This window comes from Sprattus sprattus, assembly GCF_963457725.1.
Source record: "Sprattus sprattus genome assembly, chromosome: 18".
Taxonomy (NCBI): domain Eukaryota; kingdom Metazoa; phylum Chordata; class Actinopteri; order Clupeiformes; family Clupeidae; genus Sprattus; species Sprattus sprattus.
Window position 1 is genome coordinate 22475952 of NC_137916.1, and position 22326 is coordinate 22498277.

The following is a 22326-nucleotide window of genomic DNA, read 5'->3' on the forward strand; positions in this document are numbered from 1 at the left end:
GAAACAGAATATCAACAAAAAAAATCCAGAAAAATGCATTTTATAACATTTATGACTTTATTTGCATTTGATGCAAAAAATAAGTATTTGAACCCCTGAGTACTTGGTGGAATAACCCTTGTTGGCAAGCACAGACGTCAGACATTTCTTTAGTTGGTCACCAGGTTTACACACATCTCAAGAGGGATTTTGGTCCATTCCTCTTTGCAGATCCTCTCCAAATCTTTAAGGTTGCATTTTTTAATGGGAGGGAATGAGGGAATGAGGTTCAAGCCCAATATTCCATGTTACATGGCCCCATCCATAGTCCCCTTGATGCGGTGGAGTAGTCCTGTACCCTTGGCAGAGAAACAGCCCCAAAGCATAATGTTTCCACCTCCATGCTTGATTGTGGGTATGATGTACTCTTGGGGTCATATTCAGCATTCCCCCCGTCAAACACGGCAAGTTGAGTTGATGCCAAAGAGCTTGATTTTGGTATCATCTGACCACAGTCTGTCTCCCAATCCTCCTTAGAATCATTCAAGTGTGCAATGGCAAACTTCAGATGGCCCTGTACATGCGCTTCCTTGAGCAGGGGGACCTTGCGAGTGCTGCAGTACTTCAAAAAATTACGGCGTGGTGGTTGCCAATGGTTTTCTTGGTGACTGTGGTCCCAGTTGCCTTGAGATCATTCACAAGCTCCCCCTGTGTAGTTCTGGGGTTATTCTGCACCTTTCGAATGATCACTGATACCGCACGAGGGGATATCTTGCATGGAGCCCAAGACCTAGAGCGATTAACATTTGTTTGGGATTGCTTCCATTTACGAATAATCGCACCAATAGTTGTCTGCTTCTCACCAAGCTGCTTGCCAATGGTTTTGTAGCCCATTCCAGCCTTGTGCAGGTCTACAATCTTATCTCTGACGTCCTTGGACAACTCTTTGGTCTTGCCCATGGTGGTGAGGTTGAAGGTGTGAAGTATGATTCTTTGGACAGGTTTCTTTTATAAACGTCATCAGTTGAGATCAGGTGTACCTTGTTAGACCTAATGAGGACTAATCTGTGTGCTTCTTGGGCACATAACTGGTCATTGTGAGCCAGAATTCTTGCTGTTTGCTTGGGGGTTCAAATACTTCTTTTTAGCATCAAATGCAAATAATGTTATAAATGTTATAAAATGCAGTTTTCTGAATTTTTTTGTTGATATTCTGTTTCTCACTGTTAAAATACATCTACCAATACAATTCTAGATCACACATTTCTTTGCAAGTGGCCAAACTTGCGAAATCGGTAGGGGTTCAAATACTTATTTTCCCCACTGTATGTGTGTTATATTTTGGTTAATATATGTGTTGCAGACTGCAGTGAGCAGGACGAGAAGCTCTCTCTCATCTTTACTATCGCATCATTCATGAACAACTTCCTAGTACTACCCAACGGCTTCCTGTTTGACCGCTTCGGTACCATGGTTACCCGGCTCCTTGGAATGTGAGTCAGATTCTGTGCGTATGTGTGAGTGTCTGCGTCTGTGTGTGTGTGTGTGTGTGTGTGTGTTTGTGTCTATGCGATGGTAGCTAGCTAGTAGAACTGTGCACTGAGTAAACCTCACTCCCGAACACCTTAAAAGACACCTTTAGGCTCCTTGCTAGCACGCCTGCCTCCCGTGTCTGAAGTTGCGAGTTGCGAGGTCAAGTAAGGTGCGTGACTATGCTTGTTTATACAGCATGGCTTACATCTGCACGGATGAGGCTACTGCACTTTTCTGCGGGTTGTGAAAGTCAGCGTTCTACGCCTCCACCTTTCTGTGTTTCTCACTCTCCCCCTCACTATACCGCTCTCCCATGACTGCCACTCGTCTCCTCACTATACCGCTCTCCCACTCTCCCCCTCACTATACCGCTCTCTCACTCTTCTCCTCACTATACCGCTCTCCCACTCGTCTCCTCACTATACCGCTCTCTCACTCTTCTCCTAACTATACCGCTCTCCCACTCTCCCCCTCACCAGGGGCGGACTGGGACAAAAAATCGGCCCGGGCATTTTGAACCAGACCGGCCCACTAAATTCGATAACACACCTTTTTAATCTCGAATGTCTACACCAACCAGGCTTATAGCTAGCAGGGCGTCTGCCCTATAGTCTACTAAAAAATAAGAAGAAACGGGACGCCCTACTTTTAGGCAGGACGGCCTAAAGACGCCCTATTTTTCTCCCGTTTTACCTGTTAACTTCGCTGAATGTGATCAAAATTCACCGTTTCAGTCGCTTCAGTGCTTAGCGAAGTCTAGAATCATACATATGACCTGCCAATTAGAAAATACAAATAGCATTGCTGTATTCCCGCTACAACAACGTTACATCATGATTCCAACGAAACATTGATTCACGGGCTCGCAGAAGCTCCAGAAGACAGCTGTCTCACCGCACGTCACTGAACCTACTACTGTATGAGTTCAACAAGAGTTTGTGTGTTAAGGTGGTGGTCTTAATTAATCTAAATGCAATACACATCATACACTTTAAAGCTTTGTTCAGAATACGGAGGTATAAGATCGGTCGATATTTTCCATGAAAATAGCGACTGAAGAACCCACTGTTCTCGTCTCCGAGAGGACAGGCTGTATTGCTCCCTTTTCTAGAAGGGAGTCTATTTCCTCCTGTAGGAAACGCGCTTGATGAGGTGGCATTAACGTTTGAACTACGCCCCTGAACTTCGGGGGGGACGGGAAAACTGGAGCGTATAACGGGCTATCATAATTCGGTATCTGGACAAATTGGCATATTTTCGGAATACCAGGGTTTGGGAATACTGGGGTTTCGGAACAATTGACATGGCACCGCGCACCACTCAAACACACAACATAGAGTGTAGGCTAACGGCTGGCTGTTTCAGAGTACAGTAGGCTGAGGGCTAGCAACAGCTACAGACTTGTCTTGTATTTAGCTATGCAAACGAACTTGGCCATAGAACATAGGTTCTAAGTCAAACATATTTTAGAGACGTTTTAATTCATGATCAGTAAGCTTACCGTAGGTCGTTGTATCGTATCTCCCTGGCTGTAGCCACCAGCACTGTCATCCACGGGAACTGATGGCAAAGTTTAGCTAAAGGTTATGATTGGACGAGACCCTAGTCACTCAAGAAGACGGCCAATGGGCCGCAGACTAGCGTGCGCGTGTCAAGCATGTCAAGGCCATGGGCCACGCTGTTTACCGTCCTAATGCATTATGTAGGCAGGTCCAAATCGAAAGGGGTTTGTGTTGGGTCAGCCCAGGGGATGTGATTGGGCCAGCCCAGTGTCAGTAGGGCCGCTGATGAACTAATTTCGTGGGCCAGCCGGTCAGACCATTATATGGGGAAAAAAATTAAAAAATAAAATTCGGGACCATCGGCCCATATTGCACCCCGGCCCAGCGGGCAAACGCCCGGTATGCCCGATGGCCAGTCCGTCCCTGCCCCTCACTATACCGCTCTCCCATGACTGCCACTCGTCTCCTCACTATACCGCTCTCTCACTCTTCTCCTCACTATACCGCTCTCTCACTCTTCTCCTCACTATACCGCTCTCCCATGACTGCCACTCGTCTCCTCACTATACCGCTCTCTCACTCTTCTCCTCACTATACCGCTCTCTCATGACTCCCACTCGTCTCCTGTCTTTCTCTTTCTGTCTATCACCTCATTGCTTACTCTTTTCCCACTGTATCTCTTCCTCCTCTCTTGGTCCTGAGAGTCTTGCTCTAACAGTGTAGTGTGAGGTCGGAGTTATGTTGCATTGGATCTCGCTCTCTCACTCTCTCTCTCTGATGAGAAGACCAGTTCCAGGAAGTGCAAGTATAGACATTAGCAGCAACCTGGTGGTCCTTGTCCCCCCCATGCCACAGCTACATGGCCACAAGACACACAGCCCTGTTCCCCCACCTCTGGCATGGAAGAAGTTAAACATACAAATATTGACCCTTTGTATGTTTAGGATGGTTTTCTCAGGCCACGACTGTTGTGTGTGTGTGTGTGTGTGTGTTTTTGTACCATCTCCGTGTGAAAAAATGGCTGGAGTAGATGAATGACCACTACCGTAATTTCCGGACTTTTGAATATAAGCCGCACCGACTGAATACAAAAAATAAATGATTTTGAACATAAATAAGCCGCACACGTCTATAAGCCTCAGGTGCCTACCCGTACATTAAAACAAATGAACGTTACACAGGCTTTACCGAAATACGGCTTGTAACCAAATTAAATAGGCTTCAGCGAAACACGCCTTGTAACATAAATTAAAACAATTATATTCTTTAACGAAACACGGCTTGTAACAAAATTAAACAGGCTTCAACGAAACAAGCCTTGTAACATAAATTACACTTAACAGTATAGCCTACCAAGAAAGTCATTAGTCATCTTCCTCCTCCTGTTCACTGAAACCACTGAAGTCATCTCCTTCGGTTTCGGCGTTAAATAGCCTCAGAACTGCTTCGTCCGATGTTGCAGTGTTTTCATGGTCACTCTCGACACTTTCATCCGGAGGCAAATTCCCCGCTGAACTCATGCTGCCCTCTTCAACACGCAGCAGTCCAGCCTTTCGAAACCCGTTGATGATAGTGTCTTTTTTGCCAATGCTCCACGCTGTCAGGACCCACTGGCAGACTTCATATACCATAAGTCGCTCTTCGCATGCGGCCCGTTTTAGTGAAGGATTTATCACCACTTGTCATCCAAGCTTCCCACTGAACACGCAGTGCCACCTTAAATACACAATCTAAATGTCGAGTGGCTGCAAATACTTAGTTGTGCCCCCAGGAATCACAGCTGGAATCGAGTTTGTCCTCTTGATGGCTTCTTTCACAGAATCTGTTATGTGGGCCCTCATGCTGTCCATAATGAGCAATGCCTTGTTCCTGTGAAAGAACCCTCCAGGTCGCTTGCCGTAACACTCCGTATGCCATTCATGCATCAGGCTTTCTGTCATCCATCCTTTCTTGTTGACTTTCACAACAATTCCTCTAGGGAATTTTTCTTTTGGCATCGTCATGCGTTTAAAAATCACCATAGGTGGAAGCTTTTCTCCAGATGCCATGCAGCTCAGAACACAGATCTTTTCATGCCCAGTTGTTATGAGCGTTACTGATGATTCGCCTTACCTATTGATAGTCCGAGTGAGAGGCAGGTCAAATGGCAGAGGAACCTCATCCATGTTGATGATGTCGTGCGTGCCAATGGAATGCTCCACTAGCTTTGCATCTGTACATTTTCGGAAGTTTGAAAGTTTTTCCTCGTAGTCGGGAGGGAGCTGCTGACACAGAGACGTCCGTACCCTGATTGACAGGCCTTTACGTCTCATAAATCTGAGACACCACGATGGTCCACCTCCAAAATCTTCCAACTTCATTGTGGTGGCAATTGTTTTGGCCTTCAGTCGGATCTGCACAGTTGAAACACCTCGGCCTTCTGTTCTCTGTGTGTTGACCCAGTCTTTGAGCTAATTTTCAAGTTCGGGCCATCTGCTTTTCTTCCCTCTGAAGGCTTTAACTGTCTTTTTGCACTGAGTCAATTCCTCAGGCTGCTGTTTCCAGCGTCTTATCATTGACTCATTTAGGCCCGTGCAGCAGCTCTATTATCTTTTTCAACAGCCAGATCTCTCGCCTTCAACTTGAAAGACACATCATAAGCATTTCTCCGTGTCTTTGCCATGATGAGGGTGACAAAATGACTACGATAATCAGAATGATGGGAAGTTTGAGCGCGTGGATTTAATCTAAACAGTAGGCTAGACTAAACTAAAAAGTTTGTTTGTGAAACATTGTTCGGCAGTTTCATTGATCTAATGTGAGCAACGTCACAGAATGTTTTTTTTTTGCTCTGTCGTCAGATATGTCTAAAAATAGGCTCTCCTATCTCTCTCTCTTTCCTTCTCTGTTATATCTCTCTCTATCTCTCTCTCGCTGTCATCGGATAGCCCAACAAAAGCTTTTAAGGTCTAAGCTTCCCAGAAAACCCATGCTGGGCCTGTGCGGGCTGCCACATACGGGCCCCCTTAGGGATGCCACAAGGGCCCTTTGAGGGCTGCCCACGCAGGGCCCCTGATCTTTTGCTCATTGGCAAAATGCTGGCCCCTCAGTGCTAGCCCTGCGTGGGCAGCCCTAACATAGCCCACAGGAGCTCTCACTAGGCCCACGCAGAGCCTGCACTATTTTTTTGCTCATTTATTTATTGAATATATTTATATATAATAGTAAAAAATAGAAAGACATTTTTGTTCTGCAAATCTAAATGGATGCAGTTACAGCATAACTAACATCTGTATAGTCAGAAATGTACAATAGCCAAAAGGAATTCAAATTAAAGACTATTCTTATTATTATTGAGCTTTGTCAAACCAAACTCCGAAGTTCTAACTTTTCTACCTCGGAGTTTAGTTTGACAAAGCTCACGTGGAGTACTGGTAAGGGTGTTGGGCTGGAAACCAGAAGATCGCCGGTTCGATGCCTGACAGGTAGGAAAAATGTGGGCATGGGAAGTGGTTGTGCACTGCAGTCCCATGCCCACATCCAGGGCTGAGGTGCAAGGCACCTAACCCCAATCACTGCTCCCCGGGTGCTCAAAAGCAGCTCACTGATCCGGGTTAGTGTGCTTCACTTCACTGTGTGCTGTGTGTATCACTACCCTGGTAAAATGCAGAGATCAAATTCAGAGTGTGTGCCAGAACATAGTCACTTTCACTTTCATGTTTTACTATTATATATAAATATATTCAATAAATAAATGAGCAAAAAACGAGTGCAGGCTCTGTGTGGGCTTAGTGAGGGCTCCTGTGGGCTATGTTAGGGCTGCCCACGCAGGGCCAGCACTGAGTGGCCAGCACTTTGCCAATGAGCAAAAGCTCAGGGGCCCTGCGTTGGCAGCCCTCAAAGGGCGCTTGTGCCAGCCCTGTGTGTGCACGTGTGTGTTTTCATTTTTTAATGTGTGTTTATGCAAAGTCTGGTTAGGGAGAAATTCTTTCCAGACTTGACTTCTGCCAGTGAAAATCTTTTGCCTAAGACTCTGTGATCCAGGGCAAGAAACTTCTGTTTTCTCTGAGAAGAGGAGGAAATTAGAGGGAGGGGTAAAACGGAGGGAGGGACAGGGGAAGGGGTGAGAAATGGGGTCACGCTCCACATTCTTGGCCTGATTTACTAACATTGCGACCCCAGCTTAATCTGCGGTCGCACATTAACGCACAGTGTTTTTGCGCATTTTCCGTGGTATTTATCAAACCAGATCCGCGCTGGGCACTCTGTGCTTACTCCGCCCTTTAAAGGGCCTGATTTACTAACATTGCGACTGCAGCTTAATCTGCGCCTTTGCCAGGCGCACATTAACGCACAGTGTTTCCCCGCATTTTCAGTGGTATTTATCAAACCAGATCCGCGCTGGGCAATCATTATTTAGCGCACCTTTAAAAGACGGGAGAAATCGCCTGCAAGTTACTGCCACCATGGAGATTCGAGGAAGAAAAAACTAAGGTTCAGCGAAGAGGAGATAGAAATATTGGTTCACGTTCGCTCAATCACTGAACCTGATTCAATGGGTTATATTGTTTTTCTGCCCGCCATCACCTACAGCGAGATGTTTAAAAGAACACGATTATAAATAATATGCTATTGGTGGCATTAATCCATAAACTGCCTATTATAACAATAAAGATGTGTACATGGCGAGATTAATAAGTTCTACAAGGGACATGGGTTCACTACAATAGATCCCCACTGAAACAAATACATTTACCAAGTAGCCAGGCCTCTCCAAAATCGCTGTTGCTCAATCATGGATAGATGGCACTATTCCGGAAGATAAAACTGTCATGGACAGATCCAGGGTATTTGGCTACCACGTAAGTAATGGTCATGTTGGCATCACATATGACCTGGACATTCATTGAATATGTGTGCTTTCTGTTTTGGTAAATGTGTTCATGGATTGAAGGTGGGACGGTTTGCATGTGGCTGCGATCAATGGCTCCAATTACGTTCGGAAAGTTTAATTTCAGCTATCGTAGTGGGGAAATGTATATTGACCAGTGCGTCGTAGCAATGCGTCGAGTACCTGGGTGAATATTTGGCTGAGTGAAGGCTGAGCTATACCAACTGAAATTTGAATTGAAATGATCCGGAGGCCAATATTTGCAAATGTTGCCAGGAGTTTAACAACTGATGGAATGGAATGTGATCGCCGGGTGGAGGGTTCGATGTCGTCTCTGATCTGGTCCAGTAATTGAAGTATTGCATGGCTGGTTAACCTGTACCGTCTAATGATGTGTGGTTCGCTTAACTGAAAAAGTGTTATATGAGTTGAAAAAATTATTTCTGTGCGCTGTCTATGTCTTCTTTCTTCGCCTTGCTCTTATAACTGCTGCCATACCAACGTTTTCAGACTCAATGGAAATGCACTTCCTGGTTAAGACGTGCTTTTATGAGGCGGACAATTAGGCCCAATTTACACACAGGTTTTCGCGATGTCGGCGACATCTGCGCGTAGATGTCGGGGTGCATTTACACACACCGCAGGAAGTTTCTCAGTTTGCCTCTGTTGATAGCGATGTTGCCCAGCAACACTGTCTGTAGTATGCCTTACAGATGTCGGGTCGCGTTTACACGCACTTTGAAGATGTCGGGGACTCCCGATGGGCTGTCGGGCGAATGGTACGGGGCTGTCGGCTGAAATTTCGTCCGACATCGGCACACCGACAGTTAAATTTGCGTTTAGACGCTGAAAAAAACTGTCGGTGTACAGATGTGCCGACATCGCGAAAACCTGTGTGTAAATTGGGCCTTAGCCCGCAAATCAGAGATGTGCGCTCGCCAGGCAGTTTTAGTAAATACCACGCAATACATCATTAGGCGCACTTACCTTCTCTCCTCCCATTAAATTGCGCTTCACGCCCACGTTACCACCCATGTTTCCGTGCCATCCCACCTGTTTGCAGGTGCACACCCACGAAGCGTTAATATGCGCCTCTACTCAAATGCGCCCCCTTAGTAAATACCGTTTTATGTTTACGACCGCTATTTTACGTCTGAAATGGGCGCAATCCTGTTAGTAAATCAGGCCCTCTGTGTTTTCACCATCTGATACCTCAGTTTATAATTGGCTGTTTCTTTTTCATTAGATCCATATACACCATTGGGACCCTGATGGTAGCTTTCTCAAATGCTGGTAAAGAATTCTCCTCTTCTCTTCTTTGGAATTCTGTTGTGTAATGGAATTCTGTTCTCTCCTGTCGTGTTTTTGTTCCATTGTTTTTGGTTCTACCATTCTAGTGGAGTTCCACTACATTTGGCACAGGCAGCCGGGCTGAACTTCTTTTGAATCTGTGTGTCAGAGTTTGAACCTAAACAAAGATAACCATCCCTGGGCCTCCCTCCCTGGGCCTCCCACCCCCCCTCCTGGAGTTCCCGTCTGTCCCAGTCATGTAGGGTGTGACAGAGAAGTGAGAATCATGTGGAATAGGTGGTCAGGCTGTAGTTGTTATTGACCCTAGATCAGTTCAGCGGTCAATGGGTACATGGCCCTGGCTGCTAGTGGTTTGTCAGGCCATGTCAGGTTTGGTGCTCTTATTCACTACCCACACCTACTGTCAGTGTGAATAGGGAAAGTTATGTGTAGAATTGCATAAATCATCACACGCCATTTTCCAGTAGCTCCGTAAACCAGCAGATAGTCAGTGCAGATAGTGTTGCTGGTGTTTTGGATTTTCTAATTCGTTCCTTAGGAAACAGACACGGGCCCCCTTCCTTCCTCTTTTTGTAGGTTCAGCTGTCAACATGAAAGCCAATCACATATTGCTAAGGTGGCCAATATTGTCCCTGTCTGGCTAGTGGTACAGTTAAGACAAAAAGGTCTACTCAGATGTACACACCAATGTTCCCTCTAAGCTGCGCGCGCGCCCCCGCGCAGGCCAGTCGAAAAGGCCGCGCAATGGATTTTTCAAACCGCGCACATTTTTCAGACCACATAAACGATTTTTTTTTAGGGTTTAAAAATCTGAGCATCAAAGATGGATGTAGGCTAGGTAATAAACATTTAAAATACTGACATGTCTGACAACCAAGCCGGATGTGCGTTAGAATGTTTACATACAAAATGTCCTTTAGCTCCCTTGCTGGTCTCTGCTCCAGCAGTTATAGGCTACCATGGCGAAAAAGAATGGCAGAGCAGGTGCCCCAGAAAAAGGTCTGCCTAACGTTTAAACATGAGCGGTTAGATGAAATAGTCCAAACTGACTCAGGTAGGATACAACTTTCAAACATATTTACATAGGCCTATGCTCGGAGGCAAACGCGAAAAGAGTTCGCTCGAGGGAAAACATGCAGTGAACAAAAGTGACATTATTCAGTTTGTCCTTAAAGTTTGTGAGCACTTGGATGGCCGCTTCCCCGAGCAGAGTGGGCTAGTGATGGGAAGTTCGGATCATTTTACCGACTCGAATCTTTGAATCTCGTTCAGTAAAATGAACGAATCTTTTTTCGAGTCATTCGTTCATTTCAACGGGGGGGGGGGGGTGCTACTCAACATTTTTACATTTTATAGCCAATTCACTGGCGTAAATACGTCCACTACAAACACGTATCATATTTCATGGAGGTTACTACATGTAAACCAGCAGATACTAATTCCTGCATTCAAATAATATATTATGAAAGTTTGGATGAAATGGTCATTTATTATCACATAAGCATTTAATGATCACGGCAAACAATTACGCTGCACTGAACTGTAAGTAAAGTTTTAAAAAGTTAAAATAACTAAAACTGTAATTATTTCTTGTGAACGAATATCATTCACGTCTTACTAAACATAGACACTCGAAAGTGAACGAGGTTAATAAGTCCTTTCTGTTTCCTCTTCTGAGCCTATGCAGGTTACGTGAAAAAATATCCAGAGCCCAGTCAAAATGAACGAAACATTTCGGTTTTCTCTAGCTTCCCATGCTGAGCCTATGCAGATCACGTGAAAAATGATCCAAATACTTGTATCCGGCAGATGACCTAATCGTTCACCTCCCGACCGTCTTTGGATCAACGTTTCGTTCATCTGCCGGATATCGGTCTTTCATTCAATGATTCGTTCTTTTGCCGGATATCAGTCTTTCGTTCAATGTTTCGTTCTTTTGCCAAACGTGTATTTGGGTCAATGATTCGTTCTTTCGCCAACCGTGTCTTTGGATCTATGATTCGTTCATCTGCCGGATATGGGTATTTCGTTCAATGATTCGTTCTTTTGCCGGATATCGGTCTTTCGTTCAATGTTTCGTTCTTTTGCCAAACGTGTCTTTCGTTCAATGATTCGTTCTTTTGACAACCGTGTCTTTGGATCTATGATTCGTTCATCTGCCGGATATGGGTCGTTGGATCCTTTTCCACGTGACCTGCATAGGCTCAGTACAGTCAGCTAGAGGAAACAGAAATGATTTGTTCTTTTTCCGACTGGGTCTCTCGGATACGGGTCTTTGGATCATTTTTACGTGACCTGCATTCAACAAATCATTTCTGTTTCCTTGGCTTAGCCAATGCAACAGTCCCAGTTGTCCCGATGCGCGGTCATGAACGAGAAAAAGAACGAATCTTTTTTTGAGAGGACTCGTTACTCTCGAGTCGTTGTAAGGATTCGTTCAAAATGAACGAATCGTTCACGAACGACACATCACTAGAGTGGGCTGCCTTTGAGCTGGACACGTTGGATCGTGCAGTTAGTAAATTTGATCATGGGCTGAATGACGTGACCAATCTGGCGAAAAGGTTCGAAGCGCTTCTGGAGGAGGCATAATATGCAGTCCCGGGACGCATTTGTCGAATTCAAGTTCATGGTTATTGAAAAAAGGTGATCGCTGAAAAGTGAGCATTTTCCAGATCTGGTACAACTTCGACATTTGTGGCACATTCCAAGCATCTAGCGCCGACTGTGAACGCGGTTTCAGTTTAATGAATGCCACTAGGACAAAATCGTGAGGCGAGATGATTTGAGGTAGAAATTTCCAATATTTTCAATTAAACCTATTAGGCCGTATTCAAAGTGATCTTGATAACTGCAACAACATCTTGACATATGTTTAGTCAGAAAGGTGTGTCTTCCATAGGCCTGCAGAGATGAGCCAAACAGCCAGATAGGCCTAGCTCCCTCAATGTAATTCAAATGACATGTTTTGTAGCTTAGTTTGTTGCAAACCACTCCAGTTATTTTTTTTTTATAAAGGCTACCTTTAGGAAAAAATACACCATAATTACTATATTTATTGTAAAGCACTGCATTAGCATTTTTCTTTTAATTAAGTTCTACTTAAATGTTGTACCTGCTGAGAAATGACTAAACACCTTGGATACTTTTATGTTGTGTATATACCGTATATATCATTATTATCATTCATAACCAGTGAACCAGTCATAACCTCCCTAAACCTTATTTATTTTCAACCAAAGATCCTTTAAGTTCAACTAAACTGACTGGTAAAACACCATCATTAAAACGTTCCAAAGTCCAGCCATTATAAAGGATATTGAATAAATATCAACCTTGTAGACATATTGATGCATTTGCTGTCATCTCTTTGGAAACCTATGGCTAACGCAGGCTCGTGGTCATTTTCGTAAGGTCGCGTGGTTTACAAATTGCTCACAGTGCTGAAATGTGCGCTCAGAATAAAAAATATTTGCTCAGTGCTGAAAAAAATTAGAGGGAACATTGGTACACACACAGACAGACAATTCCTATATCCCCAAACAGAGGGCTACAGGGAGACAAATAAAATGAACATGATGAGAAACAGGCAAGGCAAAAGCTTCCCCCTTTCCTTTGAGTTTTGATGTTTATTATGGATAATGGGATTAATGGACTATATTGCTACTATTATGAATTGACAGTACTGTTTCATAAGAATTGTAAACGGTCTCTCTGTCTGTCTCTTATTGTCTTTCTGTTTGTCTCTCAATGTCTCCCTCTTGCTGTCTTTCACACATAGCTATTCCCATCTTGCTCTATCCTGCTCTCTCCTTTATTGCGGTCGGAGGGATTCTGTTTCTGGTGACAAACATGCCGGTAAAGTATATACCAAGGAAGCAACGTGTGCCGCCATTCATACCTAACATTCTTACCTTTATCTAACATTCTTACCCTTAACTAACATCCTACCTTTATACCTAACATTCTTACTTTTACCTAACATTCTTACTTTTACCTAACATTCTTACCTTTATCTAACATTCTTACCTCTCTCTCTCTCTCTCTTTCTCTCTCTCTAGGTAGGGAATCTGTTTGGTTCCCGACGCTCCACTATCATCACTTTCTACAATGGAGCCTTTGACTCTTCCTCCGTCATCTTCCTCATCATCAAGGTAAGGCCCACGTCGGACCATGAATATGTGGCAAAACACTCAGAGCACACTATAGGCATGGTGGAGCTAGGAAATCATCGGGGTGAAGGTCACGATGGAGCAGTGTTGTTGTTGTTGTTGTTGTTGTTGTTGTTATTGATGATTGTGACGTGCCCGGCTCACAGGCATGAAACATGAAGGGGAGACCATGCAGAATTCATAATAATAATAATATAAATAGTTATTTATTAAAGGTAACAGTTATATAGGTATCTAATAATTATAGCAAACATGAGGTGAATGCCAGTGCTGTGAATAGAACCAAAAGATGTTGTGTAAAGTCAGTTAATTGGTAATATAAACAAACATCTACGATAATCCAACACCAAACAACAATTCCAATTCCAATCACGATCCTAATCCACAATCCAACGACCCATCCACAGCTCTCTCGAATGCATTCTGGTCAGGGCTTTTGTAGCCCATCCATCCACTGCTACAGATAAGGAGATAAAGATGTTAAATATGTTGATGATGGTGATGGTGATGATAGTTCCTCTGTCTCCCATAGTTGCTGCATGAGATTGGGGTCTCTATACAGGCCTCCTTCATCTTCCTCTCCGTGTGCAGCCTGATTCACCTGCTGCGCACTTTCCTACTTATGCCCCGAAAACACTTCCCCTACCCAGTACCCGAGGGTTACACTTATGGGTACACACACACACAAACACACACACGCACACACACACACACACACACACACACACACACACACACACACACACACACACACACACACACACACACACACACACACACAAACATACACACGCACAAACACACACACACACACACATATACTGTATATACAAACACACAAACATACAAACATCTCCTACCTACTACCTGAGGAGTATGTTTCTAGGTACACACACACTGACACACACTTTTTAGTATCCTACAGCTTTCTGCCTCTCTGTTGCAGAATGAGCTGTGGCCAGAAGAGAAGCAACAGCATTGAGGGAAAGTCAGCCAATCAGGGGAACATACAGACCCCTGCTGTCACAAAGGAAACTGCTCTCCAAGAGGACACACCATCATCCCAAAACGAGTCAGGTGAGAGGTGTGTGTGTGTGTGTGTGTGTGTGTGTAGTTGTGTGTGTGTGTGTGTGTGTGTGTGTGTGTGTGTGTGTAGTTGTGTGTGTGTGTGTGTGTGTGTGTGTGTGTGTGTGTGTGTACGTGTGTGTTTTGAAAAAGTGTACATGGTATTAATACAAGTGTGAAAATGATTGAAATAAGGCTTCTAGAGAACCAGTGTTGAAATAGAGGCTGTCAGAGACTGATATTTTGGAGTTTGAGGAAGGGCAAGAAGAGGAAGTGAAAGCGTTACTCACCCATATATACGCACACACACACACACACACACACTCACGCATACACGCAAACCTATGCAAACACTGTTGTTTCCTTATGATCCATATGACTTTCTCCTCCTTGTTCGCATATGAGCTCTTTGTTTATGTGTGCCCTTCTTCTCTTTCACAGCCCACACTATACAAAACCATACTATACCACACTATACTATACATACCTACTACAATATACTATAAAATACTATACTAAACTATACTGTAATATACCACACTATACTATACATACATACATACTATAATATACTATAAAATACTATACATACATACTATAAAATACTATACTAAACTATACTGTAATATACCACACTATATTTTGCTATGCTATACTATACCATACTATAATATACTATACCATACAATGCTATACTAAATGTTTTACTCTTTCCCTAAACATCCCTCCTCTTTCTCTCTCTCTCCCTTTCTGTGTCTCCGTCAGAGAAGAGTTTTAGGAGCTGTGTTCTGTCCTGGTTCTTCCTGTGGCACCTGCTGTGGTTGTCAGTCATACAGCTGAGGCACTTCATGTTCATCGGCATCCTCAACCCCATGCTGGCCCAACTCACTGCAGGAGACCCAGCTCTGGGTACACACACACACATGCACACACACACACACACACACACTACATGTTCATCGGCACGCTGAACCCGATGCTGGCCCTTCTCACTGCAGGAGATCCAGCTCTGGGTACACACACACATGCATTTCTCAAAGATTCATCCATTCAGCACATTGAATTTAATGAGCAGGCAGTTTTATCAGTCATTTGATTCTGAAGAACATCATCTTAGAACGTGTGCGCACACACACACACACACACACACACACACACACACATGCATTAACTCATTCAAATAATTAAAATACTCATGCTGAAATGTATGCATATGTGTGTGTGTGTGTGTGTGTGTGTGTGTGTGTGTGTGTGTGTGTGTGCATGTGTGTGTGTGTGTGTGTGTGTGTGTGTGTGTGTGTGTTTCCTTCCTCAGTGAGCACCTACACAAATGCCTTTGCCATCACTCAGCTGTGTGGAGTGCTGTGTGCTCCCTGGAATGGACTCCTTATGGACCGGCACAAGGGGCGTGCCAGAGAGCCAGGTCAGCATTCACTCTCATCTCACATACACACACACACACACACACACACACACACTCACAGTCTCATCTCACTATCACTGGGTCATGAGTTCATGAAAGCCAGGTCAGGCCAGCTCTCACTCACAGACTCATCTCACTATTGTGGGTGTCAGGTTGGAATGAAGAGCACAGTCGCAGATGCAGTTTAGAGCTTTTATTGAGCTGAGTAACTTTAATAACTTAGGAAGTGGTCAACAGAGTAATAAGGCAAAGCAGGATATTAAATCACGACCACACACTGGATCAAGTCACACTTGTGAAAAAAGGCAAACTTAAAGTTCATCAAAACAGTTTGTTCAAGGGTAATCCAAAATCAAGGTCAGGGCACAGTCCAGGGTCAAAGTACACAGAGTAGCCAGCAAAGTCGAGGTATCCAGATAGGGCCAGACAAAGGGAAGTTTAAAGACAAGTGGGGTTCAATACCGTGAATCAAAGAGAGTCCAAGCAAACAGTCCAAAACGTAATCCGAAATCCAAAGCATGGAAACCATGAATGAGCACTGTCAAACAATTGAGGGTTCCTTTTATGCATGGCCGCTCACTTCCTCACCAACTTGGCTGAGCCGGCCTTGCTCCGACTCCGTAGTGCCCTCTGCTGTCCTGGAAGGCACGCTGTGTGTTGAGTCATGACAGTGGGCCATAAGATCATGAATCTCTGTGTTAAGGTCTTAAATAAACTGGACCATGGAATGCTGCCTGAACAACTCAAGTACCACAACACTAATATACAAGTAGAAGTTATTCAATGTGTGTATGTTTCTGTGTGTGTGTGTTTGTGTGTATGTTTCTGAGTGTGTGTGTGTGTGTGTTTTTTTTATGTGTGTGTGTGTGTTCATGGTGTTATGTGTGTAAGGTTCTGTGTGTGTGTGTGTGTGTGTGTGTGTGTGTGTGTGTGTGTGTGTGTGTGTGTGTGTGTGTGTGTGTGTGTGTGTGTGTGTGTGTGCTTGTGTGTGTCTGTGTGTGGCGCAGGTGAGAGCGAGCGTGAAGCAGACCTGAAGGCAGCCATCTTGTCCCTGGCTGTGACGGCGCTGCAGGGTGTGCTGTTTTCTGTGTGCGCGGCCATACCCCTGCTGCCCCTGCAGTATTTCACCTTCGTCCTACAGGTGCTGAACAGGTCCTTCCTCTACGGGGGAAATGCTGCCTTTATCAGCGTGGCGTGAGTACACTCACACACACACACACACACACACACACAAACACACAAACACATACACGTAACACACCACAGCAGACTCTTTTGTTTTCAATTTTATTTACAGGCACAAACATGTTAAAACACACACCATACGCGTGTATTACACAAAGCTGTATGTGCACACGTAAAAGCACACACATTACAGACACACACAATCTCCTTTCACACACCTCTCACACGCATCATTCATTTACACATGCATGTGTGTGTGTGTGTGCATGTGCGTGTGTGTGGTTGCATGCATTTGTCTGTCTGTGTGTGTGTTTGTGTGTGTGTGTGTGTGTGTTTCAATACATTTATCTGTGTGTGTGTGTGTGTGTGTGTGTGTGTGGTTGTGTCTGTCTGTCTGTGTCTGTGTGTGTCTGTGTCCAGGTTCCCAGCAGCACATTTTGGGAAACTGTTTGGTCTGGTCATGGCTCTGTCTGCGGTGGTGTCTCTGCTGCAGTACCCCCTTTTCGCCCTGATCAAGGGACCCTTGGGTGGGGACCCGCTCTACGTGAGTAGATAAACAACTCTGACACCACTCAGTACGTTGACATGATGTAATTTATCCGATAATGGGCCTCATTTCTAAAACGTACTTACGCACAGAACTGATCTTAGACTGTGCGTGCGATCAAATCCACGTCTAAGTACAGATTTATAAAACCCGTCTTAGACGTAGAAAATGACGTATCTCTACGTCTGGTTTCAGTTCGTGTAAGTACATTTCCTTGTGGCAATAATGGAGTACTGCAGGAATTCAGAACTCTCCTAACGCCGACAGCCGACACACAGTTTCATCATCATCATCGTCAGCACCACCGTCACCATTTGTGCTGATGGTGAAAGGCCAAATTAATGTTTTGCTCAATAAAATCAATTCAACTATTAGAACAATTCATACATGAATGAGATTCACGTCTTATAGGTATTCCGTTTTAATTTCAGTGGTCTAAAACATTTAGTTCAAACTATTAAAAGTCTAATAGTGGCTTTGGCGTTGTTAGAGGATATTGCCATACAGTGCCCAGCAAAATGTGAAAGAGGATTTCCTGCGTAAAACAGGGTTCCCAATGTATTCTCATCCAGATTTCGCACACTCAGACAGCCTAGGAAGCCCACTTCAATACAGCACAGTTCGGTAGTGGAGCGCACTTCAGCCTTGGTGCTGCTGCCGCAGATGCGGCTTCTGGTGCTGGTCGTGCCGCAGGTGCTGGTGCTTCGGAGACGTGTCTACTACATGTCAAATACTTTGCCTTTGCCATTACGCCACCAGACAGGTTTTCTAACGATGTTTTGGCCCGCATCTGCTCTTCTATCAGCAGAACGTCGATGTCAGCCTCACTTAAATTCTTCTGTTTACATGTTTCTTTCTTGCTTTCCACTGTCACAGAGAGTTTGTGCATTGAGGATGCGCTCTGTTTGTGCATTGATAATATGCTGATTAGATTAAATAGGGGCGTTTTGAGGGCGGAGATTCAGTTGTGCACAATTCCACGATCATTTGTGATTTATAACCGAAGCTTTGGCATACACGTGTTTTTTTGTGTTCATGTTCGTTTTCTGTGGATCTCACTTACACTAATTTCAGGAAATGTCTTAGACAAAATGTAGGATGGTTTCTACGCAACTTTTTATAAATGAGGCCCAATGGCTTTAGTTGGAGTTTGCTAGCCATGGGGGGCAACTGTTATTATCGCAAAGTACATGGCAGTGAAAATTTGAATCATTGGCCGCGTCTGTTCAAATCAAATGTGGAATGTTTACAAGCGGGCACCTGCTATCATTGATTATACAGTAGTTAAGTTGTGAAATGAAACACAATTCACATCACAGTTAAAGTTGTATTAGTATTGATTGATTCACATTGATATGAATGGATGACATGACTAACAAGTGGTGGAAGGGTAATATGAAAATATCTGTTTGTGAATTAGTGCGTTCTGTCCAAAACAGTCGCAGACAACGTTTTTCTAATGTCAACACATTGGTATAGGCTACCACATAACTATCGTCTGAAATATCATGGCTTGTCGAAACAAACCTTTGATCTAAACAGAATATTCAGTATGGAATGGGAATAGATCATAGCAGTATCTTTTGTTGAATCGCATTAATCGCATTTTAATCGGATAAAACCAGAAATTCTGATACATGTAACCGCAGTGACTGACAAAACTGACAACACTTAACATCCCCCTAATACTAACCGGAATGCACTGGGCTGATCTTGTATCTCTCTTTACTGTGTTGTTTTGCTGTGGGTGTGTGTGTGTGTGTAGGTGAACATTGCTCTGACCTTGTTGACCTTGCTGGCCTTCATCCACCCCATCTATCTCTTCTTTCACTGCCGTCGCCTAGCAACGCAGAGGAGTAGAACCACAAATGAACCCTACCAGTTAGCAGACAGAAGGGACCAACTTGTAACTTAACACTTCCAACACTAAGGCCTTTTTTGACTCTGTTAGGTAGTCTGCCATGTCTGATATGTTTGTATATTTCACCTTACTAAAAACCATGAGGCAAAAGTGGTATTTATGATTATATTCTAGAACACCTCAGCAATTATAAAATGGGAGTAAAAGGAATTAAGTAAAAAAAGTGTCTTACTAAAATTAAATCTAAAGACACAAAAATTAAATCTAGTTTTAGAGGTGCTCAGACTTTGTTCAAAATCAGCTTGTACATATTTTGGAAGTTTTCTTTTTTTCTCTGAACCTTGTAAACTTGGGTGTTTGCTCCACATAGGTGAGTCTAGCATTCAGAAAGTGTGTGTGGTTTCTATACTAATTATAAGTAGTTTATAACGTGACACTTTTCTTCACTTTGACCACTATGCATATTGATGAGAGAGGTGTAAACTGCCCTGTGAGTGCCCCTCCCCATTATGGCCCACCTGTCAATGGCACTTGACTGTCATTGTGGCTATCTCTCCTCCACAACCATCAGTTCTGAAAGTACTTACAAGAAAGTGCAAACAAGCCAGGTGCATATAAGTAGGTGCATTTAATTAGTGCATAAAAGAAGGTGCATAAAAAAGGTACATATTACAAAATGAGTGCCGAGTATAAAAATATGGCCAATGGATGCCAAGCAACATAACAATTTCTCTCAGGTAGAAGGCAAAGGTGGACATTACATACTTTGCACATCCACAGGGTTTTGACTTGCTTTCCCTGTGTCCTGCAATATGCACAGACCTTGCGGTTAGCACAAGACCCACAACATGGCTTGCGAATGTGAATATTGTGAATATTCTTTACAGGAGCCTTTTCTGTTTTCACTGTCACATCACACAGCTGAGCAGTGAGCTCCTCAAGGAAAGCCTTGTGGGTCATGCTGTCCTTCTGCATGTTCTGCATATGTGCACATTCCATGATATTGTTTGGTACCTGTCTCTTTTCATCATCTCTGCCACGAAAGGGATGGAGAAGATGGTGGTTCTCCTCCAGTAGTCAGATATGTGATCCAGCTTGATCATGCACATGTAGAATACCAGTCCAATGTATTGGTAGAATTCACTCAATTCAACTCCAACAGCCACCCATTTGTACTTTATACCTCTGGCTATGTTCCTAGCAGCTTGCTTGTTGGTGTTCTGGCAGAGGGTTTCCACAGCATGCTCTGAAAAGAACAACTTGAAGAGGTCCAGAGGAGTATGGTTGTCTGCTGCATTCAGCTGCACACCAGGCTCCTTTGCAGGAAAAAAACCTCAGTGTTGACGGGGTGGCATCATTGTCACCCTCTGACTTCCATGACGACAGATCAGGGTTAGGCTGACACCGTGCTCTTTTCCTCGGCGTTGTAAGTGCAATGTTCTCCAAGTTTCTGTAATAAAATGAATTAAAATGAACTGTTGCTCTTTCATTTTATGTTCGGGCATTGTAACACATAACATTTTAGCTCTGTAATGACACCAGTTTTGATCACTAACATCTCCTAGTTTCGATTCACACCTACCATAAGCATCATAATAACACTAACGACTACCCACTGCAGTAAGACACGTTTTTAGCGTTTCATTTTTACATCACCCGCTGCAATATAGTCACCAGGTAGTTCTATGTTTTACTAATCTCAGCACAGACAACAAACTTGAAACGTCGACAACAATCGTTGATATGTGTAGCCTGATATCATAAACGCATCTCTGACAATTATACGGGCCATTCTACCCAATTCGTGTAATATGCAGTCCCTCAACAATAAAAACTATTTACAAAACAATTGGGTATTTAGGCATAGATATTTACTTAGATATTTGCTAGAATTCTTTATTTATGCTTAAAGTTAGCTAGAATTGTCACTACCGAAACAGTCACTACCGAAACATATGGTAGTGACCTAATGATTTCGGTAGTGACAAAATTAAATGGTAAGTAGTTTAATCCCATACTTTTTAAATAAATGTGTTGTGTGGACTACCGAAACATATGGTAGTGACCTAATGATTTCGGTAGTGACAAAATGAAATGGTAAGTAGTTTAATCCCATACTTTTTAAATAAATGTGTTGTGTGGACTAAAGGGCGGCCCAGAGCACCTATTGGAAGATTTTGGGAGAGAAATGAACATCCATCCAACAGTGCAGTCACTACCGAAACAGTGCAGTCACTACCGAAACAGATGAATTGTATAAATTGAACATGAAAATTTGGTAAAAATTTCATTTTTATGGATTTCATTGTGAAAACCCTCTAGAAATATTTGTTAAAATACTCTTCAGAGAAGGGAAGGAAACACAATCTGAACAGGTCAATAATAATACTTTTTTACTATAGTAAATGTGATGTTTCGGTAGTGACAATTTTTGGAAGAGGAAAAACATTCCAACACATTCTGAAAATACAATATAAAAATGGACTGTTCTATTACTAGATATGTGTACTTAAGATATGGTACAATATACATACGGACAAGGTTTTGGGAATAAAACATAAACAAATTCATTAATATTTCCTACCTGACTTTGCACCAATTCGATAGAATGGCCCATATGTATTCTACTATACAATAGTCTTAGCGGCATAAAGTGATTCATGCCGCTTATACTAAACATTCCATTCATCTCAAGCATAGCGACGTGCATTTTACCTGCTATAACAGTAAGACACGTTTTGTAGCATTTGCATTTTTACATCACAGGCTGAAATATAGTCACCAAGTAGTTCTCTGTTTTACTAATCTCACAAACAAACTCGAAACGTCAACAACAATCGTTGATATGTGTAGCCTTACATCATTAACGCAACCCTGA

The 22326-nt window shown here is 43.4% G+C and overlaps 1 protein-coding gene across 1 annotated transcript in view; it reads left to right on the forward strand.

The window, feature by feature from the left end:
* The window catches only part of LOC308379178 (equilibrative nucleobase transporter 1-like), a gene marked incomplete at both ends in the record, with an annotated part of 20016 nt that extends 514 nt beyond the window's left edge, over nucleotides 1-19502 (forward strand). Inside the window, 11 exons of the mRNA XM_080856236.1 lie at nucleotides 1343-1472; nucleotides 9131-9177; nucleotides 12977-13053; nucleotides 13257-13349; nucleotides 13900-14039; nucleotides 14314-14444; nucleotides 15198-15341; nucleotides 15748-15855; nucleotides 16863-17049; nucleotides 17461-17584; nucleotides 19353-19502. Of these exons, the coding sequence (XP_080712362.1) occupies nucleotides 1343-1472; nucleotides 9131-9177; nucleotides 12977-13053; nucleotides 13257-13349; nucleotides 13900-14039; nucleotides 14314-14444; nucleotides 15198-15341; nucleotides 15748-15855; nucleotides 16863-17049; nucleotides 17461-17584; nucleotides 19353-19502 (1331 nt within the window). The remainder of the gene's footprint in view (nucleotides 1-1342; nucleotides 1473-9130; nucleotides 9178-12976; nucleotides 13054-13256; nucleotides 13350-13899; nucleotides 14040-14313; nucleotides 14445-15197; nucleotides 15342-15747; nucleotides 15856-16862; nucleotides 17050-17460; nucleotides 17585-19352) is intronic.
* Between the last annotated feature and the right edge of the window lie 2824 nt (nucleotides 19503-22326).